Source organism: Filicampus tigris, chromosome 6, assembly GCF_054856515.1.
Source record: "Filicampus tigris isolate MCC_2025a chromosome 6, RoL_Ftig_1.0, whole genome shotgun sequence".
NCBI lineage: Eukaryota > Metazoa > Chordata > Actinopteri > Syngnathiformes > Syngnathidae > Filicampus > Filicampus tigris.
The window spans coordinates 20370323-20398285 of NC_141222.1; the positions used below are offsets into that span (position 1 = coordinate 20370323).

At 41.7% G+C, this 27963-nt stretch overlaps 2 protein-coding genes across 5 annotated transcripts; one reads left to right on the top strand and one right to left on the bottom strand.

Annotated features, from left to right (window-relative positions):
• The first annotated feature begins 375 nt into the window (after positions 1–375).
• On the top strand, positions 376–27952 carry slc5a10 (solute carrier family 5 member 10). Its single transcript, XM_086033507.1, has 15 exons — positions 376–483; positions 560–631; positions 1646–1750; positions 3886–3945; positions 4258–4362; positions 4442–4547; positions 6070–6150; positions 6220–6425; positions 9383–9518; positions 19766–19873; positions 19956–20106; positions 21196–21364; positions 24459–24674; positions 27203–27296; positions 27619–27952. The coding sequence occupies exons 1-15, from the start codon at positions 376–378 to the stop codon at positions 27804–27806; spliced, it is 1905 nt and encodes a 634-aa protein (XP_085889633.1). The 3' UTR covers positions 27807–27952.
• Positions 2059–17908, bottom strand: sack1gb (scaffolding CK1 anchoring protein Gb). Of its 4 annotated transcripts, XR_015087130.1 has the most exons (9): positions 16613–17908; positions 13709–13876; positions 12133–12257; positions 10076–11420; positions 8091–8483; positions 6509–6647; positions 6313–6431; positions 4448–4538; positions 2061–3951 (listed from the first exon to the last, which is right to left on the bottom strand). XR_015087130.1 is itself a non-coding variant. In XM_086033506.1 (5 exons), the coding sequence occupies exons 1-5, from the start codon at positions 17111–17113 to the stop codon at positions 8109–8111; spliced, it is 2514 nt and encodes an 837-aa protein (XP_085889632.1). In that variant the 5' UTR covers positions 17114–17908; the 3' UTR covers positions 7560–8108. The 4 variants fall into 4 exon arrangements, 1 of the variants encoding a protein (XP_085889632.1); XR_015087131.1 differs by having other exon boundaries at positions 2059–4538; positions 6516–6647; XR_015087129.1 differs by having other exon boundaries at positions 2059–4538.
• Positions 27953–27963: the final 11 nt, after the last annotated feature.

A 27963-nucleotide genomic window follows, 5' to 3' on the forward strand; every position in this document is an offset into this window, starting at 1 on the left:
GTCCACATGGGCATCTGCTGCACTCCACAGCTCACCCACACATACACTCCATTATCGCCTAGCAGGGCCTATGTGTGTGTGCGTGCGTGCGTGGGTGTGTGTGCAACATTAAGGTAATGTTTTTAATCGCTTCACGTGACGGGGGAGGGGGTCTCTCTGTACCTGTACACCATACGCGGACGGACACACACCTCCACTTTCTGCCTTACTTTGATGTAGACGGCTCAGCAAAGAAGGCGTGGGGTGAATGTGTGATGCCTTCTTTTAGGGCTTACAAAAAAAAAAGGGTGTTTTATTTTAATGGAGATGGAGGTTCCTTTCAATAAGTGCATGTAGAGATAGATAGACTTAGAGATATTGTACAAGTGTGCAAGGATGTCCAATTCCACCACCAACTTTTACGCGCTGTCTCAATCCTTCAGCTTCTCTGACATCATTGTCATAGTAACTTACTTCCTTCTCAACCTGGCTGTGGGCATCTGGGTAAGTTGCAGAGATGCTTTTAGGTGAATGTTGAGTTTTGTAAACTGTCGCATCTGTGTGTGTCTGCGTGCGTCAGTCATCATGCAGGGTGAGCAGGAACACGCTGAGCGGCTACTTCCTGGCGGGGCGAGACATGGCCTGGTGGCCGGTGAGTTCTCTATTGCATCTCAGACATTATTGTTGCTGCAATGTTATTATGTTTTTAAATTCACCAATCTGATTTAAAGATATCATAGTGAACCGCAGCAAGTGTGTTGAAGGCACTTTTCTGCTTTTTGCTATTGTGTGGGTGTGATGTGATGTGTAACACTGAATAACCGATACCATATTTGGTCATTAAGTCAAAATGGGTGGTGCATTATTAACCGTAAGATTCAGATGGTAGAACCATGTGAGTCCTCACAGTGAAAAAAAAAAGGAACGATAATAACAAAAGTTATCATCAAATATGATAGGGAGAAATGTACAGCTGTAGATTAGCGATACATACAGCATTTTTAGAAATATAATGCAAAAGAAATTCTAAAACAGAATTCCAATGATTACACTAAAATAAGGATAAATAAAATCTTTAATTTAACCCTGACAATATTCCAGGGTAAAAATCATTATACTTTACGGTAGCTACTTATAAATTTGATATAGTGTATTGTATTGCTGGAGCATTTTCCATGATAACAATTTTAAAACTTTTTTTTTTTCCAAGAAAAAGTTCTGTGATGAACTGCAAGACTTTTCCGGGGTGTAAATTAATCCTTTAAAGGTAGAGCAGTATTTATCAATAATATAATGATAATACTTTTTTAAATTCCAAAATGGTATTGTAAAGAATGATCATTTTCTGAATACAGTACTTTAGAAAGATTTATGTATATTTTTTTCCACCAAAAATGCTAACATTTAAAAAAAAAAAAGAAATAATAATAATAATAATAAACATAAGAGAGTTAAAGATTTAATATACTGGTATAGCATTATTTGGAAACTATTATTAGAATTGTTAAAATGCTTATGCTTTTTTTAATTAAAAAAAATAATCCTGTAGTGAACTACAATGTTCTGGGGTTACAATTATACTCCACGGCTATCGGTTTTTATGAATATAATGTGTCTTGTATTGAACTACAATTGTTAACTGTGGTTAAAATGTCAAATTTCCCAGATTGGGGCTTCCCTGTTTGCCAGTTCAGAGGGCTCGGGTCTGTTTATCGGTCTGGCCGGGACGGGAGCTGCTGGGGGCATCGCTGTCGCAGGCTTTGAATGGAATGTGAGTGGACACGCTCATCCATGCATTCACCAAAGCGGGGATCTTGCTGTTGATAGTCACAAAATACAACCCAGAATTTAGATCTGCTAAGCACATTTGTGTGACTGGAAAAATCATGTGTGCTGTAAAACAACAAGATGATAGTGATAAATTATTATCCACTTGCAGTCGTGTGTATCTAATTCACACAAGTCGACCCATTTCAATAGTCATATAAATTTAATTTACATTATATGTACATTATTTATGTTTCTTATTTTCATTATTTCATTATTATTCGTTATTGTCATATAGGTAGGAAGGGTACCCCGGCTGTAGGCGGAAGGCGCTAAATTAAAAAAAAATCAGTAAAATGCTCAGCTCTGGTGTTTACATACATCATATCTTATTTGTATAAAGGATATACATGTAATATATTCAACTTTTGTCCAAAGATACCAGCCTTCAGGCAAACAACTCGTGCTGGATGCCCAAACGCATCGCCAGGTGCTGTTTTAGCCACGCCCCCACGCCCAAAAAGAAAACTGAAATAATGAAAAACATTTTAATGCCTCATTTCCATAATCCAGTTTTGCACATTTGCACATTTTCAGCATTTATTTCAAACTTGTATAATGTATTGAGAAACAAACCTATGAATTGACTTTACAGGGTTTTGATTAATCAATGAGATAAATGAATAAAAAAAAAACAAAAAGCGAACGAAATACATTTTAACCAGTTTTGACGGGGGGAACGGCTACATTAATGAAACAAATATTACACAACTGCTGATCATGTCACTGCTTTGTGGGCTGGTTTGAAGAAGAGAGCCTGAGGGGTGTCCCAGAGGCAACACACACATGATCTAAAAACAGAAACAAGACCAACCTGATCTAACCTCACACTGCACTTAGTAGAAGCACATCTTGCCGTCAACGAACCAATTCGTTGTTTATGTGCCAAAGGGGGCAGATACCAGAGAATGGAGCGTTGCTGAGCGGCGTGGCAGGAGGACGTCTGCCCAATGGCAAGGTGCCTCGAAATTAAATATGTTCCATTCAAGAGCGGTGGCGCTGTGATGTCAGACAAGTACCTCGAATAGGAAAGGGGCCGGCAGAGTGATTAATGCTATTTTGGTGGACTTACAGGTAACGGTGTGAAGACACTGGCGGAAGCCTTAATAAATGCGGTGTGTCAGTGCCCTAAACTTTGACACAAACACAAAAGAGGATATACAGTGACGTTTTTAAGAAGTGGTCTTAGTGTGACTGTAGCTCTCAAACGAGAATAAACTCTTTAAATCGGAAGTCAACCTAAACATATTTTTTTAAGAATATGTTCTATGCAGGCCCACTAGTTGAAACACAGCATTCTGATTAATATTGTGTTTGTGGAATATGGGTTAAGCAACAAAATCCACCCATTTTTAGCCATCTCTCGGGGTGGCCATTTTGTCACTTCTGTCGACTGAAAATGACATCACACAGCCTCAAGGGGTCAGAGAACGACCAATCATAGCTCAGCTTCAGAAAACAGGTGAACAATGATTGGTCGTTATGTGAGCCCTCAGCATCTGTGATGTAATTTTCAGTTGCCAGAAGTGACAAAATGGCCGCCCCCTGAGATGGCTCAAAATGGGTGAATTTTACTACTTAACTCATATTTCATATTAATCATATTGCCTTGTTTCAACTAGTGGGCCTGCATAGAACATATTCTTGAAAAAAAAAATGTTTGGGTTGACTTTCACTTTAAGTCCCAGCCAAGCCGTTAGTAAAGGCTTCATTTCAGCTGCTTATCTCCTCATCCTCCTTCTTAAGAATAGCAAAAGCCTGGCTTTCTTTTGCAACGATGAAACATCTTGTCGAGATCTCCACTACTCGTCTAAACCTGCGGAAAAACTCTCAGTTTTTTTCCTGTTTATTCCTGGTAGGATGTCACGTCAGCACTTCCAAATATGGACATGCTGGCAACCGGCACGCCGTCGTATTTTCTGTATTGCCGCATGAGCCCTTCACACTGAGCGAGTGCGTGCCACAAATTTATGAGCGATATCCACATGCTGCCTCTGCGTTTGACCACTCGAGATTGTCCTCCTGATGTTGGCTCTCATTTGATGGAACCTCTCCGCTCTGCTTCACCCTTTCTTTCAGGCCACTTATGTGTTGCTGGCTCTGGCCTGGGTGTTCGTTCCTGTCTACATCTCCTCAGGGGTTCGCCTGCACACACATGCACACACGCACACGCACACACCGCAGGCTCTGCTTGTCACGGCTGGTTCAGCAGGTATTTTGAGGTGCCGAAAGAGGCACTGTCCTTACAAGCATTCCCCGCCTTGAAAATTCCCCAGCTGGGTGTCACACAGATCCACCGCACAACTCATTTGTCTTTGAGCATCAATAAATGACATATAATTATTCTCTAGTGTCATAATTAAATTTCAGAACAGAAGGAAGTGCAAATGACACATTGCTCTTGATCGGCGTGTCACACAGAGTTGACAAAAACAAAGTGTGTTTGTTCAGATCGTGACGATGCCAGAGTACCTGGGCCGGCGTTTTGGAGGTGAGAGGATTCGAACCTACCTGGCTGTCCTCTCACTGCTTCTGTCTGTCTTCACAAAGATATCAGTATGACGCACAAAAAAAGACACCCGATGACCCACTTAGCAATACACAGAAGTTGACACCTTCCCATTCCCCGCACCAGACTGACCTCTACTCGGGAGCCCTGTTCGTCCAAGTGTGTCTGGGATGGAACCTCTACTTGTCCACCGTTCTCATGCTGGTGGTCACGGCGCTCTACACTATCGCCGGTAGGCAAACAGGACAACGTTAGTTTCACAGACACACGCAGACGCTACACTGACTGATGACGGTCATTAATTTGCTCTAACCGGGCCAAGTTGTTCCAGGCAAGACTGGCTTGTAAACACACTAAAGTAAAGATGGATGCTTTTGACAGATGATTGTAAATTAACCTGGGGTAAAATGGAAGTGTGTTGTGACACTTCATTTGGTAAAAGTTAATGAGATCTAATGCTAGTTTTGATCAGAAAGGGAAAAACCTCACTCTGTTCTAGAGCATAGAAAAAAATGTGGTAAAAATAGATACACTCATTCAACACCGGTAGTTCAAGTGGAAAGTCAACCCAAACGTATTTTTATTCAAGAATATGTTCTATGCAAGCTCACTAGTTGAAACAAGGCATTCTGATAAATATTGTGGAATAAGAGTTAATCCACTCGTTTTTAGACATCTCTGGGGGCGGCCATTTTATCACAGTTGTTCAGAGCTCAGGTAACGACCAATCACAGCTGACCTGTTTTCTGAAGCTGAGCCGTGATTGGTCGTTACCTGAGCCCCGAGCAGTTGTGATGTCATTTTCAGTCAACAGAATTTACAACATGGCCGCCCCCTGAGATGGCTAAAAAGGGGTGGATTTTGCTGCTTAACTCATATTCCACAAACGCAATATTGATCAGAATGCCGTGTTTTATCTACTGGTACTGCTGGGAACATATTCTTATAAAACATTTTTGGGTTGATTTCCCTCTTTAAGTAAAAGTGAAAAAGTACAGATTCTGAAATATAGTTACATTACCAGTATGTTTTTAACTACAAAAAGTAAATCGTTTTTGTTTTGTATTACTCTCAAAACAGTATTTGTGTTGATAACTTGACATAACAAGAACAAAAACATGTGCACTACAAGGGACACTTGTAAAATCAGAGGTTCGGTAATGCTAAGCTATGGACCAGCTCACTGTTTTGTACATTTTAATGCAATTTATGAAAGAGACGCAGAACACTTTTTTAGAAATGGTCTGTCACTAAACCATCAAATCTGATGAAGGTTATTTAAATACAAGCAAAGCTAAGCAAAAGAGGCTTAGATTGAATTTATAAAACAGACATTGTAAGGTAAAATACAAGAACAGAAATTGACTTTAGTCAATATTTTGAAATATTGACCTAATTTTATGTAACAAACTATAACCCTCTTTTTGCTCCTCCTTCTTACTCTGCCCTAACAGGAGTTACTGTATATATTTCACAGACATTCAGTCAGTTAGCTTGTCAGTAGCATCTTGACTTTAATATTAACACACAAGGCACAAAAGCTAGTTTATCTCATTCCAAGTCAAACAATCACGGTAGTGCTGTCTCTGACCACCCGAAATGTTTCCTTGCTAGAAAAAAACTTCAGATAACTATTGAGCTACAACTAAAGCACCAAAGCACCTAGCTCCTAGCTTTAGCTGTTCGTGCTCAGCAGTATTGCCCTGACCTGACCGATATGGCGGCAATGAGGACTCACGCTGACTTCCTCACAGGTGGTCTTGCTGCTGTCATCTACACTGACACTCTACAAACACTGGTGATGATTGTAGGGGCAATCATTCTCACCATCACGGGTATGTGAATCATTTCCACCCAGTAACGCAGTAATACTTGCATACTCTAAACATGGTCGTCGTTCACAGCTTTCAACAAGATCGGCGGCTACAGTAACCTGGAGAAAGTGTACAGCATGGCGGTGCCGAGCAAGATCATACCCAACAGTACGTGCCACCTACCTCGACAGGACGCCATGCATCTATTCCGAGACGCTGTCACGGGAGACCTGCCCTGGCCTGGCATGACGCTCGGGCTCACCATCCTGGCTACCTGGTACTGGTGCACCGATCAGGTACATCTGCACACATGCAACCATCGTGTCGAACCATGAACCAAATGAATTTCCATACTGTGAAACATCCATACTGTGCTTACCCCTCACTTTCTCATGTTTATCTGCAAAAATGGGGCGCAGTAAAAGGTGACCCGGCGGACTTCTGTTCTGTATTTCTCTGGTGGTCATTGTTTTTCTCTTGTCTCTTGAGCAGGTCGTGTCTGTTGCTTTTCGTTGCACCTTGTGGTATAAATAAATGTATTATTCTGATTCTGAATTTTGATAAAGGTCTTGGTTCCAGGATTTTTTTGTTCACATTTGGAACCTCAGAATGCATGGGGGTCAACTGGATCAACACCGACAGATCCCACAGATGGAGCAGTGGTTACAAAAACATGTGTCAGTGGGGAACCACTTTGCAGGATCCCCATTACCCCAAATTATGTTCTTCACTCGATCAGATCAATCAGGTGGACATTTTTGAGATTGTCTGGCCATGGCGAAGTTCTGCGCTCAAATTAATGCTAATCTAGATCAAGTATGTTTGGTGATCAGGAGGATTGTGCAAAAGATATATACAAAACTTTGTGTTGAGTGGCTAAACTAGCCCTTACATTTTGGTACAAATATGGCTAAGGTGTTGATTTTTCCTCTTTTTGAACATTACAGTCTATTTGCATTGGGGCCAAGTGAGGGCAGTGACACACCAGATCCAAGCAATGGAACTGTGGTAAAAAAAAGTTAGGCAAAAACTTTGTAACAATCTTAATCTCTCAAATCAACAAATCAGAGTGATATTTTAGGGACTGTTTGGCTTTGGCAGTTAAATATTGTTTTGCAAAAACTACATAACTCAACAAAGCTTTGTGGACAGGGGTCAAGGAAGAAGACATTAGATTTTGGTACACGGTCTTTTTCATGTTTACGTTCCACTTGCTTTGAGGCCAAGTCGGGTAGTAAACCATCAGATCTAGCAGATTGATCTGTTGTGAAAAAAATCTTGTCTTGTGTGGCCATAAGCACTTCCGAATGAACTTTAATCAACACCTCCAACGAAACAAGCTAGCGAAGTAAGCATTTTTTCGGCCGTGGTGGAGTTCTATATAAATGAAATGCCGTTCTAGTTCATGTCGAAACGGCAAAAGTCAAATATTTCAGCCCGAATCCAATGTTTTATTCGCAGCATTCACTTTTGGTCCCATGTCATGTTAATAAACAGTTAAACACCACGCACATCTGTACAATTCAGCAAGGCAAAATGTTGTCAACAACAAGCCCCGACCCCCACATGTCAGTGACCAATCACAGTGATTTCAGCACAGGGGTCATTCGGACCCCAGTTCTAGGACTTTGTTCACGACGCAAACATCGCATCGTTGAGTTTTGTAAGTAAAAGATTACAGTGCAAAAATCTCAAAGAGTCTTTGTCATGGGGCTCAAGTAAAATGAAAGTCATTTGTAAGACTGCATTGTTTAGTATTAATCCAGTAAAACCTATGCGTGCATACGTTTATAGTTCACCTCGAGGGTAATGTCATTTATTTACATACAATTCCTCATTCATGATATGTAAAACCACATTAATTTACGTGTGGTCTGAACCTGAAGGTTTAGACAAGATTGCATTGTTACAGTAAGCACCGCCCATTTTAAAAGCAACATCAACAAGCATTCTTAGAGTACCTGGACTGGCCTTCATTTCTACCTGGAGGGCCTGTTGTTGTTTTGAGACACTTTCTTCTGCGAGGCTCCACCTCGTACCTTCAAATGTCTAAAATTGTTCATCTTAGACGGAGGTGCGACTCCCCCAGTAGGGTTGGCTGCCTGCACTTGTGAGGAAGTGTTAAGCCCCTTCCTGTAGCTCGGGCTGTGGCGGCGGGGCGAGCGGCTGGGTCGTGTCTCGGGCCGCATGAGGGCGGCGTCCGGCTGTAGCATTTGTCCATGCCAGTAGCGATGTCCTCCGATCACGGGGGCGGTGGCTCGCTGCGGACGGTGGAAGCTCCCCGGTTTGGCGATGACGACTTTCGTGCCTCTCAGCCTCCCATCGCGACCGGGAGATCTCGATATTGGGAAAAACTGCACAAAGCCGTGTTGAAAAAAAAAAAAAAAAAAAAAAAGCAGTGTTAACAACAGCCATCATCCAGTGCATATTTCTTACATGGAGTACCTCCTGGACTATTACCTGGTACCACAATATTTTCACACTTCACATTTATCATTTTTAGTTTTTTTTCAAGTTGTGCTCACTAGGACTACATCTGGTCAGTTAAATCGAGTGTCACTTCTACACTCTAATCATCAAAACCTTTTCTCCAAGTATGAATGCTAGAGGTATTGTATTGTTCAAAGCAGCATTACACCAAAATGAAACCTGTGGATTCCTTTTTTTTTTTTAAATGAAATGTTTTTTTAATGTTTTTCTTTTCTTTTTTTTTTTTTAATGAAATGTACGAATAGTTAAGACTTCTGTTTCACAGCTCTGAGGTTCTTCTGGGTTTGAGTCTCTTCCTACGCGGAGTATTTTTTTTGTCATGACACTAAACGGAGCAATCGGTAAAGCTGCAAAATATATTAAAAAAAATATATTGATATCGCGATAATGGTCAATGCAATATGCATATCGCAAAGGCATGCAATAATTTTCTTTTGGAATTGTGTGCTTTTATCTGAATTTGACCAGTCAGAGGCAAAATTAAATGTGCATCGCCAATCCATAGTTGGACATTATCTAAGGGAATTACGATGAATTAGCTAAAAATACATTGAGCTTGGTTATTTTACCGCATGAAAAAAAAAAATGGACTTCATCAGATAATAAAAATTTAATTTCTTTAGGTATGTTAAATATCGCAATAATATCAATATCGCTTTAGTCAGCATCCATATCGCATGTTTTTCCAATATCGTGCAGCCCTAGTAAACGGTAAAGAAAATGTATGGGTGGATGACATGTTCCTATTTCTTGGCATTTGCAGGTGATTGTCCAACGTTCCCTCTCTGCGAAAAACATGAGCCATGTGAAGGGAGCGTCCATCCTGGCTGCCTATCTCAAGATGCTGCCCTTCATCTTCATCATCCTCCCGGGCATGATCAGCCGCGCCCTCTACCCAGGTCAGGATTACGCTCACTCTGAAGTGCATCTCCATTGTCAGCCTTTATCAACTGCTTCAGTGCAATTTGCCAATTCCTTTCAATGAATGAAAGTATCCTGTTTAGTCTTTCTTACATCGTAAAAGCCAAGTGAGAGCTCAATGACTAAAGTAACATTTTGGTACATGATACAGATTTTTGTAATCCTACAATAATGTCACACTATCTACTGTACATGGCTCATGTAGCTATATGTGGGGGGTGTATTTAGTGGCCCCCCGCATATGTGCAGTTCGGCAACCGAGGATTCGCGTATTTGCAGGTTTCTTTTCATTTTTAAAACAATGTTTTTGCAGGGTTTTTTTTTCCACCAGCGCTTTTTGAATAATTTTTGGGGTGAAAAAAAAAAATGAATGGGGGTCAAGCATAGACAGATTTTCACTATTCGTGGGCCGGCCTGGTCCCAATTCCCCGCAAATAACGGGCGTCTTGAGGTATTGTGCCGAAATCATGTCACAGATGTTATCGCAAACGTTCAAATTGTGAAAACAAGTTTTCACGAAGGGACATTGTCTCACCTGTCCTAAGCGCCTGCGCGGTGAGCCGTGGCCTTTCCTGCGCAGCTGCTGTGACTGGCGGATGAGGTCGGCGCTGTCCTCCGTCTGGCCGGGGGGCTCCCGCAGGTCCAGCATGCTCTGAGAGATGCGGGCCATCATGTTGACGCCGTCCATAAGCCGGTGGCCACGGCCAGACCCTGTGCTGACTCTGTCGGCCAACGGGTCGGCGGGCTGCAGCTGGGAGCAGTCGTAGTACTCCTCCTCGGACGCCGTGGAAGCGCTGGACGGGTCGTCGGCTGCCGCTCGGTCGCACATGACCTTGGTGCTGTCCTGGCTGCCGTTGTCATTGCTGCCGGAGTCGGCGCCCTCCTCCTTGGAGGTGACGCGGACAAGGCCAGGCGGGGCGTTGTTGTTGTTGTTTTCGGAGGCGCTTCCCATGTTGTCGATTTTAACCAGAGTGACCTGCGCTTGGACGGGCTGGTCCGAGGGGGTTGGGTCTATGACCAGGTGCAATGTTCGCCGTTTAGGGACAGGAGGGGCTGCTGGTGACGTCTCTGGAGTTTCTCCGGAGTTGTCCGCCGGCTGAGGCTCTGCAGAGGGAGTGCGTGTTTGTTGTGTCTCTTGTGTGAGAAGTGCGTCGGGCTGCTGCTGCGGGGCCCCTCTGGAATCTGTTGTATCAGCGCTGTCTTTATTTGGAGTTGCGACTTCCTGCTGCCCCTTCTTGGGCGCACTCTGAGGAGCCGAGGTATTACCAGTAGCAGGTTGCGCTTCACCTTTCGCGTCCTGACCGGACTCCTCAGTAGGACTTGGCAGCTTCAATGACGAGCTGAATCGAATGGCCTGACTGACCGCAAAGCGCTCGGACCTCTGCAAGTGAACCTGATTGGCTCGTTTCTCGTCCCTGATGTTGATGAAACCTATCACGTCGCTCGGCGGGTCCGGTTCCGGCCAGGTGGGGAGGTATGGGATCAGGTAGGCTTTCTCCATATTGACCAATGCCGGATGTATCTGCGGCTCCTCGGAAACATCTTTAAGACGCCCCTTACGAAGTTTTAACGCAGTGGGGACTTGTGAGTTCTTGTTGCTGGAGTTCTGGTCTGAAGAAGTGGGACTTGTGTGCGTTCCTGCAGCAACCAGTGCATACTTGGGGTTGATGAGCTTCTTAGCAACACTAGCCGGCACGACAACGGGAGCGGCCTGAGGGAGCGGGTCGGGTACGGGTTCGTCGACCATGGGAACCTTGCTGAGGGACACGCTCCGTGACAAGAGGAACAGTTCCCGGAACTGGAAGTCAAAGGTCTCCATTGCCTGTCCTGTGATCACTGTGATGAGGTTACGGTCCAAGCGGGACGAGGACCAGGTGAAGCTGGAATGACGAAAAAAAACAAAACAGATATTATTGAATGCCAAGGCTATTATAGTTAACAAAAACTAACAAAATAACTCAAACAAAAGTTGAAAAAACATTATAGTTAATGGAATTAAATAAAAATGTGATTTTTTTTTTATATATAGGTAACTGTAAAGTCGTTTGGGAATAAGAGTACTTCACTTATACTCCATGAAAAAATACAACTAATAAATAAGATAATAAAACTAAACTAAAACAAATATCTAAAAAAAAAAGGAGCAAAACAAAATTGATTCAAATAAACCATCCCACTCTAAAAACTAAAACTGAATTTATCTAAAAAAAAAGTCAAAATAAAATAAAAACTAACTGTAATGAAAAATCCATAACTATTACAAACCTGTTAAACATTAGTGTACCTGTACCTTTAACTTTCAATTCGTTGTGAATAAAACTACAATAATGTACCACTATGGTCCATTACAAAGTGTGCGCAATGAACTAATTTGCATAAGTGCGTGTCATCACGTGGGAGAAGAAGGCACGCTCAGATACTGCTACATACAAATTCAGGTTACCTTGTCACATTGTAAACTGAGGACCCCCAGGATGTTTACATTATCATTATCGTTCAAGGAGGATCTAATTGATTGATTTATTGATCAGGAAAGGCATCCAAATACTCCCCCCCCCCCCCCCCCCCCATCTTGCGTTATATCGAGGTCACCTGTATGAACCGGAGATTGCTCTGTCTCCATCTACCAGGAGGAACCTCTGGCTCAGGGACCCACGAACTTTCTGAGCTGAGCGTGTGAAGAACTCCACGCCTCCGCAGCAGCGCACGCGAAGATTCTAAACAAACACACACAGATAGCTCACGTGAGAGATGATCTACTGAAGGGACAAAAGATTTTTGGGTGAACAAAGAGTGAAGACACAAAACAGTTTTTTTTTTGGTTGTTGTTGCCTAAGCTAGGCGGACTCTCCGTCGACACCTGTGTTGTGTTTACAGATGCTACAGGTTGTCTGTGTGCATGCGTGACACACCCTCCTGTGTTTGTTCTGTGTCCTGTGATAAAAGGGTGTGGTGCGAGCCGCTACATTACCTCACGGGTAAAAGTTGCGGCAAAATCTCACAAGGGGCATAACGGCATAAAACGTTATAAATGCGAGAGCGTAGGTGATAACGACGGATAAGACGGAGAGGTTGAAAGAGTGGAGTGAATATGAGAAAGGAAAGTAATGTTTCCAATATGGGTTTGGACGGTAATGTCTCCAGTCTGCTATACTGCATTTGTAAAAGCTCCATTTAAGTGTTTTCTGTTACTGCCCCGACCAGTTTCACTTGGAGAGGCGATGAATCACATGAAGAAATGTAGCCGATAGCGACTGACGAGCTGCTGCTTGTTGACCTTATCACTGCCTTCAAGTGAAGACATGTATCGCTTTGGTTGACAACGTCTGGTGCCTGACAACATTTCAAATAGAATCGTGCAAGTTGGGCGATACAGCCTCAAAATAAAGACCAAATAACACAAACCCATAAGTGAGGTGCTGAAAGGCCACGCTGGCGAGTAAAATGACATTTTAGGAAGAACGGCTCATTATTTTGCAGCGAAACAAGAACAGGACGATAGCGAGGAACTTTTATCGCACCATTCCGTATTCCCCACCCCTCACCACATACATAATAATGGGGTTCATGGCACACTGCGCCCAGCTAAGCTCATATTTGAAAAGGGCTTCGGGAGCCGCATGAGACCAGGCAAAGAGCTGCACTGCTAAACCAAGAGGAACACATGAAAATAAAAAAAATTAAATTAAAAAAAAATAATTTCTTTGTCACTGCTGTTATGTACAAAAACACAATACTGCGCTTTTTTTTTTTTTGTCAATAACATGAGCTTTGTTTTTACAATATTGTGAGTTTTTAGACAGTGTGGAAAGTTTTTTTTATACCACCAACCTCCCCACAATATTGTGATAATTATCTTATTCGTATTGTTATGGTTCATATCATGATAATATCGTTTCGTGACGTCTGTTCACAGCCATGTTGATAGTACAAGCAGTGCATTGCAAGTGCTGCTTGACAAAAACCACAAAAAAAAAAAAAAAAACATTGTCCAGAAAAATAAACGTGAATTTATCAATAAAATCGCCCAGTCCTCCTGGAAAATATACTTATCAAGAGGAGACATCTGTTCCACCAGCTCATCTCTCAGTTTATCAAAACATCATCTGTGTGTTTAAACGTGTCAAAACATCAGACGTGTGTTCATAGGCACATGCGTGTACGGTACCTTTAGGTGACCGCGATGCATATCAGCTCGGCCACACATGGAAAGAAAAGAGGGCACTGCCGCCATGTCGATGATTATGTAGACGGGAACTCTCCGTCTGTAGCCGGCGTCCAGCAGGTCTCGAAATATGTCCACGTCAGTGAAGGCGTCCATCACCACGGCTATCACCTGCACACAGACACAAACATTGGACGGAACATAAATTACATTTGTATTTATTATCCGACACAGTAACCCCATACTGAGTTCAGTATTCTACAATCATTTTTGGACATATCACAGTGGATCTGACATTTAAAATAATGACTTTCTTTTTTTTTTTGTATTAGTGGTTCAACGTTGGATGTAAATCCTTCTAAATTCTGCCCTTGTCACAGAATGTCTTCTCTCTTACTGTAGGAACTAAAAAAATCCATCTTGCCATGAAACATTGCTGAAGTTGACTTCATAAATTTGAAAATCTATATCTTTATTATTCTAAATCTACAGGACCTCCTCCTAAGTCCTCTTTCGTGCTACAGACTGTGAAAGCCGCTTCAATAAGTTATTCAACAATTTTTAAAGAAAAAAAAAACTGCAATTTCGTCAGAAATAGTGAATAAAGAAACAAATTAATGGTATGTATGATCCTGCACTGACAGGCAAAATATCGTATACAAAAAATGCTGGAATTACATTAGTACCAACAAAACAAACAACAAATACTAAAGGAGTGAAAATATGGATAAATACACTAACAGAATCTTTTTCATATTCAAGTCTCGACACGGTATGTGAAGACCATACCCTAGATTTATTTTTCTTTATTTTTCTTGAACTGCTCCAACCTCTCTTGGAAATGATCATCGATCAAACGATTAACGGATGAAAAATAAAATTTGTCAGCTTAATTAAAAGACATTCGTGTACATCCAAACACTTATAAATAAATATATAAATCATGTCATATCAATTACTTCAGAAATTGCAGGTAAGGGTTGGCATATTCTTCCACTGAGTTAATCAAAAAGGCCAAACAAAGATGAAAATTTCAAAATATACTGGAAAAAAATTGGTAATAAGTGCAAATAGGGATAAATATACACCGCTTTTGGGAAATTGAGTTTCTACTTTGTCTCTGATGTTGCTCTGACGTCATTGTTCTAGTGGTTAAAAATTCCCCTTAATTAGAAGAACAAGCTTCCTTTGTTATTCCGGGGCCCAACGCTGACCTACTAAGGTGGCATTTCCTTTCAAGGACTCGATCATGTGATTTAATCATGTCATGTTTGTTTTTTGCTATTTTTAATAAGCACAGGCATGTTCTAGTCAGTCTTGTTTTGTGAATGCTCTGGCATGAGAGTGCATGTGTGAAAGCGACACGTGTGCGAGAACACCCCCAGAGTATCAATCCTTGACAGCCGGGCATATGACAAGGCACATTGACCCAGTTATTTAGGCCAGGACTCAGCAGCAGCGCTCAGCACCGAGAATGTAGAAAACTGCTGAGGATGTCAAATCACATCTGTAAACCATCTTTACTCCCATTAGAGGTTTGACAACAAAGTGAGAAAATGAGCAAGTTAAACATAAACGCACACATCTGAAAAATGATTCAAAATGTTCATTGTTCGCCGCACAATTGCTTTGACAAAATTCTCTTTCTTCCAAAAGTTGGTACCAGATTTAAACCTGAGCATGAGCCACTTCCTCACCCCAAAGGCATTTTTTTTTTAATTGGGAAGAATAAATTGGAGTAGAGATATTCCATCAATCGGGCCAAGTTTGAGACTTTTCCCTCCCTTGTGATCAAACTCAGCAAAGGTCAGATTAGTCTCTGAAAAGATGATCCTGTGTGGGGTGTGTTGAGTGATTTTTTTCTTGTTTACTTCTCGAGCTGCTCGGAAAACGAGCCGTGCGTGTGTGTGTGTGTGTGTGCGCTCGACGCTGAACAAACTTTGCAATTGTGATGTGAAATGGAACAATAGCTAATTAGGAAATGGCCTGATTAGCATACTTCCTTCTATTTCTTCTTCTATGTTTTGCGGCACAGTGCTGCCTTTCACAGGTCAGTAATGGTACTACAACACATGTCATTACATATGTGTTTTTTGTTATCCTTTCAGCTATCCCCCTCAGGGGTCGTAATCATCTCGAGTACACCACACACTATAAAGAGCAGTAAGACACACCTGGTGATTTTTTTCGTCATCATTTGTGAAATTGCTCACATTTTAAAAATTATACCCTACCCTCAACACTGAGAATGGAGAAAAACACTGACATAGTCAAACCTCAGCTATAAATAATGCTTTAAATAACTCCTACCAGAATTTTAACAACCCAGTAAGTGGGTGAAAAGAAGTTAAGCGTACAAGTAAGGATTTGAAAAGCGATTAAAATGAGACGTTGAATAGTTTGTGACATTTGCTCTGAGAAAATACAGTCAAAGCTCTCTTCTTGGTGCACTGCACTTACAACAAGTTGGTGATGGGTTTAAACGATGAGGCCTGCAACTTCCTCTCTACAACTAGACTGCTTTGAGATTAAGTTGAGAAATTTAAATTGTCACTGAATACATACAAAAATTCATCAGCCACGATGCAAGTCAACTTGCCTAATGTGCCTTGAAATAAATTCAAATACTGATTAGTTGTAGCCCTAATAGCGAGTGTAAGTTAAATGCTGTTAGACATCTAAATACTTAAAAATATAGATGCCAAACTGTACTCTAGTATATTTACTTCGCTACTTAATTGCCCACCACTGGTGATGTAATCTGAATTCATGTTTGCCGTCAATGTTATACATTAATGGCCACATTATGCCGCCGCCCCTGTGTGACCTATATCTTTGCTACTGTAACAATGAAAATTTCCCCACTGTGGGATCAATAAAGGCATTCTTATCTTATCTTATATATACCTTTTGGGCTGAAGCGATGCTCTTGCGCACTACCTCCTTGATGTGCGCTTGGCCCTCAGTGGGGGGCTGCGTGTACACGGTCACGCGCGTCACCCCACGGTACGAGATAGCTTCAGGCCAACCGAGGTCCAGCTCCGCTACCGAGGCCTCGGACCGGTCCGGCCAGTATTGGAGCGACACCTCGCCGTCCAAAGCTCCATCTTCACCAGACCCCGGGGTCGTGTTGCCCGCGTGGCCCCCGGGGGTGTCCGGTTTCTGGTGATGCTCGTATCCGGGCCGGTAAAGCTCGGCCGTGTGGGCGATCCGCTCCAGCTCGGGTTCGGACAAGAAGTCCCGGACTTTGTGCTCGCTGAGGTAGTCCGTGAACGCACCACGACCCTGGGTAATGAACTTCTCAAGAGCCAGCCGCTGGTCCTCACTGTAGAAGAACTCCGGCTTGCTCTCGCACACACGCCAGTTGACGTGGTGATCGTCCAGACATTGGATTTGAGACAACGCCATGACCTCGATGAATCCACACGTCAAGAAATAGTTTTTAAAAAACACTCGTTTCCACTCGGCGGTTCGTCGAAACTTCACAAACTACCCTGCTTTCATTCCGGTTCTGTCGTTCACCACACCGGGAAGAGCATGAGCAGTATTCAGTGGAATTTATCATTTGAGGGGGATTAAAAGTCCAAGAAAAACGGGATAAACAAACACGAATGTCGACTTTCTCTCAAACAAATTCAAGGTGTTGTAAGAACAAAGCTTCCTCCGCCCACAGCCACGCCTTACACCTGCCTAAGGAGGACCGAGACGAGACCGGCAGCACGGTTCACCGGGGACCGGCAAACGTGGGGGAGGCAGGGAGGGAGGGAGGCGGGCAGCTGTCTGGCGAATGACTGTATTTGCTGTCAGCCCGTGAGTCAAGTTAGAGCGGAACACGCAGAAAAAAAATCATTAATCCCCCTTCGCATTCAAGTGTTGAAACAAATCGAGTGACTCAGGCTGACGAGACACTTTGTTTGCTCCGGGGCCCGGTCGAGGGTGACGTTTCCCGGGCGTCTCAATGACTGCAACGTTTGAGCTCCATGAAGGACCCAAAAAAAACAAAAGAAAAAAAGAGGAATTTTGAGTGTCTACGTGGCACGTACGAATCTCAACTGCAAAGAAAACAAAATTCACAAAGGTTAATCCAGTTTGCGCCAAAGTACAAAAAGGTATTCGACGTCCGAGCAGAGAGAGCGTGGAGATGCCGGTGCGTGAGAACCTGGAATCCGGCAACGGAAGCTTGGATACCGGGGGACCGAGAGGCGGAGTGTCCGGTTGTCCATGGAGCACAAACTCCACCCTCTTTGTGGGAAGTGGCAGATAAACTTGTTTACCCATCAAGTTTGGGCCTTGTACAACAATGTAACTCCTAATCTAGAGAGAACATGTCTATTTCATAAAATAAAATAAAGTTTTCAAGAAATTGAAGGAAAATGTGTTTGCTACAAGTGGTGGTTTTGAGGCAATGACCTATTAGGGTAAAGCTAAGATTATCTGCTGGGAAAATGATGTAACATACTGTAATGCTCACAGTATGTTATCAGTGAAAAGCCAACAGAATTTAGATTGCTAGGCCACAATAAAATACGTGCGGAGTGAATTAAATGCCATGTTTTGGGCAACTTGCTTTGAACATTCAATAATTTCCAGTGTCTGGCTTTTACTATACAATACAATACAATTTTATTTATATAACGCATTTCATAACAGCTGTAGCTGTAACAAAGCACTTTACAAACAATAAACAATAAATAATAAATAATAATAATAATAATAATAATGGTAATAAACAACAAAAAGGCCACAATACAAAAGTGTTGATCAATAAATTAACATAATAGTTTTAGTTCAGTTTTTATTAGTTTTAGTATTAGTTTTAGTTTTTTATATAAAGAATATGTGTCCAAGATTAAAAAAGGTAACTAAGTATTGTGTAATAAAGTAAACTGTAATTCCCAAACAACTGTTCGACATTTCTTCCTCTGAACGGCTGTTCATTAATAACAAAATAAATACATTTAAAATAAACCTTGAAAGCTCATGTATGAAAATCATTGACAAAGATGAACACAAAGCACGTTTGTTGTAGTTTTCAATTAGTTATCATTATTTGAAAAGCACTGTCCTTTTTATCTTATTTTATTAATGAAAATGTTTTCACAATTTTATTTTTATTTTTTCCCATTAGTTTTGGTCAACTATAGTAACCATGGTTCCAACTTTGGGTGAGACCTTGGATACACCTCGGACTGGTCCCCAGCCAATCACAGAGCACATACAGACAGACAAATCAATTCACACTCACATTCAAATCTATGGATAGTTTCGAGTCAACAATAAAACGGGGCATAGGGATGTGAGAGAAAACCCATGAAACCAATTGGGCAATAATTGTTAATCATTTGAACGCTGAAACTCAGAATTGTGATCAGACATGCTAACCACGACTATGCCGTGTTACATAGATAGACAATCCTAAATTTGATTACCACGCCTTCATAAATACTCACCTCCTGCAAATGACTAAATTTTGTCATTGAGATGCATGCAATATTCTCAGGGAAATGCATGATAATGTTGTCTCATTTAGTGTAAACCAAAGCCAACCTGGCTTTAGTTCTTCCTGGAGCCATGCTCTAAAAGACTGCTTTTCACGGAAAAGGACTAAGCCACAAGTAATGAAAACAGGAAATAAAAATAGCTTGTGTTCCCTAATGTCACAACTCGTTTTTGTATTCCTCTTCTGTGTGCTCATATACAGAACATTTGCAGGGTGAATATAATGACAGTGTCAGTTTCTCCGAGTCGCTTTTAAATCGAGGTTAAAAACCTTGATCTTTTGCCAAACCTTTGATTAATGTATTTCTAAACACTTAAAAAATTTAATTTTCAAAACTGGCTGTACTTTTAATGATGCAAAGGACATTGAGTTACCTTGTGGATGAAATACAATATATAAATAAAGCCTTTAAGTTCTATTTACTGATGTTTTGAGTGCCCCCTCAAGAGAAGAAAAGAGAGCAAAGGCACATGAATTGTGAATGAGAAGAATATTTGGTTACCGTGTCCATTTCTTTGTGTGTAAATGACATTTGGCTGATCGACCTCTTCATGTTTCAGACACAGTGGGATGCGTCGACCCCGAAGAGTGTGTGCGGGTGTGCGGCGCCGAGGTGGGATGCTCCAACATCGCCTTCCCCAAACTTGTCATTGAGCTCATGCCAAGTGGTGAGAACACCTCCAACTGCAGAGGAGCACGGCCTTTGCATTTATTTTAAAGAGTTAACTCGTTTGTGTGTGTTTGGGACAGGCCTGCGTGGGCTTATGATATCAGTGATGATGGCTGCTCTGATGTCATCGCTGACCTCCATCTTCAACAGCAGCTCCACATTGTTCACCATGGACATCTGGAAGAAGCACCGGCCGCGAGCCTCCGAGAGAGAATTGCTACTGGTTGGCAGGTATGGAACTATTTGAAACTCAGAGTGTCCGAAATGGGGAACAAAAATGTGTTGCAATAATATGTTCTATGCGCCTTCATTCGTCTAAACACGGCATTCTGATTAATACTGCATTTGTGTAATATGAGTTAAAGAGGAAGTCAACCCAAACATATTTTTTTTCAATAATATGTTCTATGCAAGCCCACGAATTGAAACAAGGCATTGGAATAAGAGTTAATCCACCCGTTTTTAGCCATCTTTGGGGGCGGCCACTGAAGATGACATCATCATCAGAAGTGACCAAAATGGCCGCCCCCTGAGATAGCTAAAAAGTGGTGGATTTTGCTGCTTAACTCATATTCCACAAAAGCAATATTAATCAGAATGCTGTGTTTCAAGTAGTGGGCCTGCTGGAAGCATATTTTTGAAAAAAATATGTTTGGGTTGATAATAATAATAATAATAATAAGTTAATAAATTCCTGGGATTGAATCATCTCACGGGTCGGACATTTTGTCACTTTTGTTGGCTGAAAATGACATCACATTTGCTCAGGGTCCAGGTAATAACCAATCACAGATCACCGGTTTTCTGAAGATGAGCTATGATTGGTCGTCACCCACTGTGATGTCATTTTCAGTTGACAGCAAGTGACAAAAATGTCCGCGCTCTGAGATGGAAAAAAACATGTGGGTTTTACTACTTAATTCGTATTCCACAAACACAATATCAGTCAGAATGCTGCATTTAGACTAATGGGGCTGCATAGAACATATCACTGTAAAGAAAATGTGGGGGTTGACCTCCCCTTCAAGTGTTCATTGTAGGCATGCAAGTACAGTACATGACGGCTGAAACAAAAATGCTTGACATGGGGCTGTGTTTGCGCTTACAACACTTCACCAGCAAAGTACATTCATATGTGACTGTCACTTCCAAATGGTGCGGAAAACAGGATGTTTAAAAAACAAATATTTTAAAGTTTATTTCCAAAGTGATAACCAATTATAGGTTCATGATATGACAAACGCAGTGCGGGTCATTTTGGGCCTCGTAAATTTAGTCTCACTATACAGTAGTCATTTCTCCACTGTCTTTTTGACTCAGGATCGTGACGGTGATCTTAGTGGTGGTGAGCGTGGTGTGGATCCCCATTTTACAGTCCGCCAACAGTGGCCAACTGTATGTTTACATTCAGTCGGTGACCAGCTACCTGGCGCCGCCCGTCACAGCTGTCTTTACCCTGGCTGTCTTCTGGAAGAGAACCAACGAGCAGGTGACACTAACAGATGCGAGCAGGTGAAACTAACACATGCCTCTAACTTGGGGATTCCCAACCGTGCCACGGCATATAAATGTGCTGTGAGATATCATCAGGTGGACTGTAGGAAATTATTCAGTTTTGCTTAATTGGTCCAAAAATTATTGATTTACTACAAAAATGTAATCTTTGGTAATCTATCTACGCCAGCAACATATAGTGACAAGCAGGACAATTAAATGCTCTTTCACTAGATGCCAGAGGGTACAAATAGCTTGTGGGGCTGCTGACAAATATTCCCCATCCTCCTGGGTGCTAACATATGAGGCATATATGCTCTAATGTAAAAACACCAAAAATAAACAAAAAAAAAATCAATATATGTCTGGACAGCATTGATTTCCCTCTCTGACAGTGTTCATCAAAATTAGCATAATTACCTCTGTCAAAGTCACTACACTTCCATTGCTATTTGTTGTCCGTTACTTAACATGACTCAGCGTTGATTTTTACAAAACTTATGCAAGGCCGGATCATCAGCTAAGGAACACATCTTTAAATCTGTGCACAAATCTGGATAACGTTGATAGTTTGATGACATTTTTAGGTTGCCTGCAAAGAAAGGGTGAATCGTAAGGCATACACATGGGACGGGCATCTAGAAGGTATCTTTTCAAATCAAGCGGTTGTGCATATTGTGGCCAATGATTTTAAAAACCTGTGATAAGAAAAGTAGCAAACAACTTTCTGCTACTAACAAATGTTGGTGTTAAGCGCCAAGGAACTCACACAATTGCATAACTCTGCTCTTATATGGCAATCATATCAGAGTTGATTACAAACTTAATCCCTAACTAAACCGGACCTCTTTGCGGAGCATTCTGGAGTGTTCCCTTCCTGCACTTTTATTAGCCTCATATGGGATATAGTCAAGCGCCAACATTCCTCAATCATCTGCGTGTGTGTGTGTGTGTGTGCGTGAATGCGTGCGTGACTGTAACTTCAAGCATATTGTTTTCATTCCTGGTGTCGGAATTGTCAAAGGCTAATTTAATGCACTCCCCCGTGCAAACAAATGAAAGTGAGTGTTCACGTCTGATAACAGAGTCAGAGTGCAAGTCGAATTTTATTGCCATTAGATTTAGAAAAAAAAAAAAAAATTACAGGGTAGCACAGGAAAGATAAAAGAGCTGCAGTACACATGGAGAAGTATACTATAAACGCTAAGACCGGCCCCAACTTGGCTTCGAGAGTCGTCGATGTTAAAGCAACTTGAGGGTGTGTCGGCTTTTTTTTTTTTTTCTTTTTTTGCTGACTGACTGATTTCCTTTTTTCTCCTTGACTCCCCATGTTAGTCTGTTCCTGTTCCTCTCAATCACTACGGAGCGCACACAAATGAAAGTCCCTGCAGAGCTAACCGAATTAAAATAGTTACGGAATGCCTATATGCATCCACTTCTATACAACATTTAGCTCCTATCATACGATGTTCAATTTCGAGCCGAGCTCATATCTCTGTTACACGAAACAGACACGTTTTCTTTGGGCTTTAGCCACTGGCTGTAAAAAGTCAGACGTGAGCAAATAAGCAGTGTCACATGCTGCGATATTGTGGAGCCGACTCAGTAAAGAGCAAACAGGACCTGCCGATTGTTTGTCTAATGTATGTATGCCGATGTGATACTCTCACTCTCAACTCAATTTAAATCATATCGCACTTTATTAAAACAACAGCAGCTGAAACAATGATAGTTTTAAGAGAAAATATTGCCCTTTTGCCTAAGTTCCCTTACTACCTTGTTTTTATATCAGATCTAGTTTGTATTGGTGTGACTCATGTTTTAGTCTGAGGCCATCTCACGTGCGGTATATATTGTGATTTAACTCTTTAACCTCGCCATACAACACTCCACGTTCAGTTTAAAAAGTTGGGAAACGTTTTTTTTTTTTTTTTTTTTTTTTTTAAAGCCAAAGGTGTTGTTTTGAATGTTTGTTTTCTTGTCAGCGTTACTGATTCAAACCACTCTGATGGCATTCTTCGCAGGCTTAAGACAGTCAAGTGACTGGTGTCATTGCACGTGTGAAAAACGTAGGCGAGAAGTATAACAACGGTGACAGGAGTTGCAGGGTGAGAAAGTAAGAGGGGTGTGTGCCAAACATAGGTCGTATAAGTGTGACCCACGAGTGATCCTCGCACACTGTCCACTTTTTGAAATGTCTTTGTACGGTATATCAATATGCTCCAAACTACACGGCGTATAATCTCACTTATAATTTTGCAGCTCAACCTCTGAAGTCGAGCAATTTGTCATTTTTGATGACTTTTTTCTGGGGCAAAAAATATACGCTTTTCAATTCACATTAAACAAGTTTGAACCACCGCCATGCATGACCTCAGACCAGCAAGCACCAAATGAGCAACTGTGTATGTAGCCCTTTATTTGTTTTACTTGTCTTCCTGTGAAACTAATTCCACAAGTACTAGCCTCATCAAATCGAATATAAATTATTATTTCAAAGAACATTTTGACTTGACTTCAGCTTTAAAGTGGAAATCAACCCAAACATATTTTATTCAAGAATATGTTCCCAGCAGGCCCACTAGTTGAAACACGGCATTGTGATTAACATTGCGTTTGTGGAATATGACAACCGACCAATCACGGCTCAGCTTCACAAAACAGGTCAGCAGTGATTGGTCGTTATCTGAGCCCTGAGCAGTTGTGATGTCATTTTAAGTCAACAGAAGTGACAAAATAGCCACCCCCAGAGATGGCTAAAAACGGGTGGTTTAACCCTTATTTCCACAAACGCAATATTTATCAGAATGTTTCAACTAGTGGGCTTGCATAGAACATATTCTTGAAAAAAAATGTTTGTGTTGACTTTCCTCTTTAAAGGGGAAATCCATCCATTTTCTATAGCGCTTGTCCTCATGCTCATGTACAAACGAATGGCGGATGAGCAAAGTCACGACTGGCTAATCTAACCAAATCCAGATTTTGCCACATTTAGGTCAAATTTGTTGCCAATGTATAGCAATAATTACAGAATATTAAAACGAACAAAGCAAGAGTGCCTGAATCTGTCTTTGTGTTTGTGTTGTCAGGGTGCATTCTGGGGCCTTATGGTGGGTTTGGTGGTGGGCGTGTGCAGGATGGTGCTGGAGTTTGCCTTCCCCCCCGCCAGGTGCGGCGTGGTGGACTTGGCGCCTGCGGTTCTTCGCCGCGTCCACTACCTCCACTTCGCCATCTTGCTCTGCGGGCTCACCGCCATCGTGGTCGTTGTGGTGTCGCTGCTCACACCGCCGCCGGGCCACGAGCAGGTACACACAACGCACACGGAGAAGTGAACACATTTGATATGATCCACTGCCAGCTGTGCAGATTGGTTGTACCGTTGGGACTTTGTGTTCTCGATCTGTTGATATCTAAATCCAAAGATCAAGAGTGATGCATGCAAACCGCCTCACAGTATGGTACAGTCGAACTTTTGTTCGCCCGACAATAACACGCTCAAGTCATCATCCTCTGTCACCTCATGAATGCCTGCGAACTGCTGACTTGACTCTGTCCAGCATGTGAATTTGAGTCACCGACTGACCCTTTCTTTAAGCTGACGCTGCTTACTTCTAACATGTAAGAGGTTTTAAATGGGATACTGAATATGGCCATTATAAAACGGCTACAAGCACTGAATTAGGTAGCCTATATGAGAAAGTGCCACTTAGAATGTGATTTAGCAAAAGTCCCCGGTCTGTATCTTATATTTGCTTCTACTGTGTTAGCCAGCGCAACAACAAGTGAGCATTCACAACCATTTTTATTCATGGAGCAACCCAGAACGGCTCCCGACTGGCTTGGCCACAGCAAATACATTCTTTTAGTCCCCAGCCAAAGCGCTGTTGACCAGGCTTGAGAGCTGGAATGCAATTCAACTGGTAATCTCCGTTTTTTTACTCCCGCAGTCTTTGCCCTAAAGCAACAAGATGTAGAAATTGGACCCCAAAATAACATGGTTACATGGTGACCACCCATATGGTCTTTAGTGGTCTGTAATTTCAGTGGACCAGCCAGCATACCTCTAATATTGTATGAGCGTCTGAAATGTGGTAATTTTACGATTCAGAGTTGTCTGCAGAATTACTTTGCGGCACACTAACGGTACGAAGTCCTTGCTTTAATTACAATTTGTAATAACAGTCGCTTAAAAATGCACGTTTTCACCATTTAAAGCGGAAGTCAACACAAACATATTTTTTCAAGAATATGCTCCCAGGAGGCCCACTAGTTGAAACACGGCATTCTGATTCATTTTGCGTTTACGGAATATAAATTAAGCAGCAAAATGCACTCGTTTTTAGCCCTCTCGGGGGGCGGCCATTTTGTCTTCTGTCGACTGAAAAAGACATCACAACTGCTCACAACGACCAATCACGGCTGACCTGTTTTCTGAATCTGAGCCGTGATTGGTCGTTGTGAGCAGTTGTGATGTCATTTTCAGTCGACAGGAGACAAAATGGCCGCCCCCAGGGATGGCTAAAAACGAGTGCATTAACACTTATTCCACAAACGCAATACTTATCAGAATGCCCTGTTTCAACTGGTGGGCTTGCATAGAACATATTCTTGAAAAAAAAATGTTTGCGTTGACTTTCCCTTTAAAGCAATTTTCACATGTCTGAATATTATGGCTGACATTCCTCTGTCATAATACATAATGGACAAAAACCTACAGCACACTTAACAAACAGTTGTTACATTCTGGTTTAAATCACACTTTTGTGGTGGTCGGTTCCATGTCATACTAATGCTGAGCACGGCTTTCGTTGCCATGACCACCAGGGTCTTAGCTAGCTATTTGTAATTGAAGTGAGTTAAGTATTTAGTGACTTTTATGACTCTCGAGTGAGTTTATTTTCAAGAGATGAGCAACCAAGCTGGCAGCTTTTCTTGGTTTCTCACGATTTTTAGGTATTGCCCCTCTTGATAAGGATAAAATAATGAAATAATACCACCCTCTTAAAATAATGGCATAAGTCGTATTTTGACAAAAAAAAAATTAACATCTCCTCAGGATGCTGGCCACCTCCTACATTCTTACTTAGCCAGATCATTCAGTTCTACCCCTGAAATGAAATTATTAATAAATATACTATACTCAGTATCTGGTTTTATTTTTTCTGAAAAATCTGAAAAAATGACTTCGGCCATTATTTTTCAAAAGTTGACGTCTATAGGATTAGCCTAAATCAACATTAATACATTAAACAAATATTACATCACTACTGTCCTGATTAAATTGAATACATGTATTTGATTACAACAAAACACAAAATTAAACCAAAAAATCCTCACGATGTAATTCATTTTACTTAAAAAAAAATTGGGGAAATTTGACTGGACTTTTTGTGCATGGAATTCTCCTCAAAGATGATAAATATATCTGCTTAAGTGATGCCTTCCATATTTTCCAAATAAAATACGGTATTGATGATTGATTCAAATTTCAGCTAAGTTACAACCTGTCATGTTTTCACTTTGAGAAGATGCTGGTTGTGTCTAGTAAAAGTAGGTCACAGTTACAGCTTTGGAACAAAAAGTCATTGTGTATCATGCATCCCCGACTGATTGTGCTTTGAATTTATAGACACAAAAAAAGTATTGTCTGTATGCATGTTTAACTTTGTTATTGACAGTGCTTGGATGTGTTTACACTGGAACAAATCCAGAGGAATCAAACTGCATTTTCTTGCTTCAACATGGCCCACTTCACACACACACGCCCGGCAAAAGTATGAATAAATGTTTATATTACAAGTATCATTAAATATTTCCTCTCTTTGATCTATAGTTGAGGAACCTGACTTGGTGGACTCTGACTGAGGAGTCTCCGAGAGAAATCCCTCTCCAGAAAATGTCCTCTGTCAGTCATCGTAGTTCTCAAGGTGGGCCTTTTCTCAAGGTGTATTAGCCTACAAATACAATTAAGTGTATTTATTGCAAATATGTTTGACCGAATTTGCCAGTTAAAAATGTTTACTCCACACTGGCAGTTGCACGCTTCCGTACATTTCCTGTTCTATCGTTATCATCATATATTTCCCCTTTGACAACACTTGCCTCTTTCCCATAAAATACTAATTGTGCACCTTTAAATCTCCGCTGTACCCTGGAAGGAAAGCATCCATCACAGACACTCACGCACACAAATGATGACACGGTAATTGAGCAATTTCCTGTTGTGCGTGTGTATGCGTGTGTGCGCAGACTCTGAGCCAGCACGTCAGATGACTTGCGGTCACGGCCTCCGATTGTGCATCGCAGCGATCCGGCGCGTGCAGGAGACTCCCAGAGTTCCGAGCGTCCGCGAGAGCGCGTTCTGGTCGAGGTTCTGCTGCGCGAACGCCCTCCTGCTGGTCAGCGTTAACATTTTTCTCTATGCATACTTCGCCTGAGCTTTCGCGCGTGTACACATCCTGCCTCTCACCCCGACCTCCCTGAGCAACACCAGCCAATATCTACAACAGGAACCACAAACTCTGCTACTCCCCCTTGACAGAGAGTGGGACGGTTTTTGTTTTTGTTCACATTACTCCTATCAAGGGAGAGAAA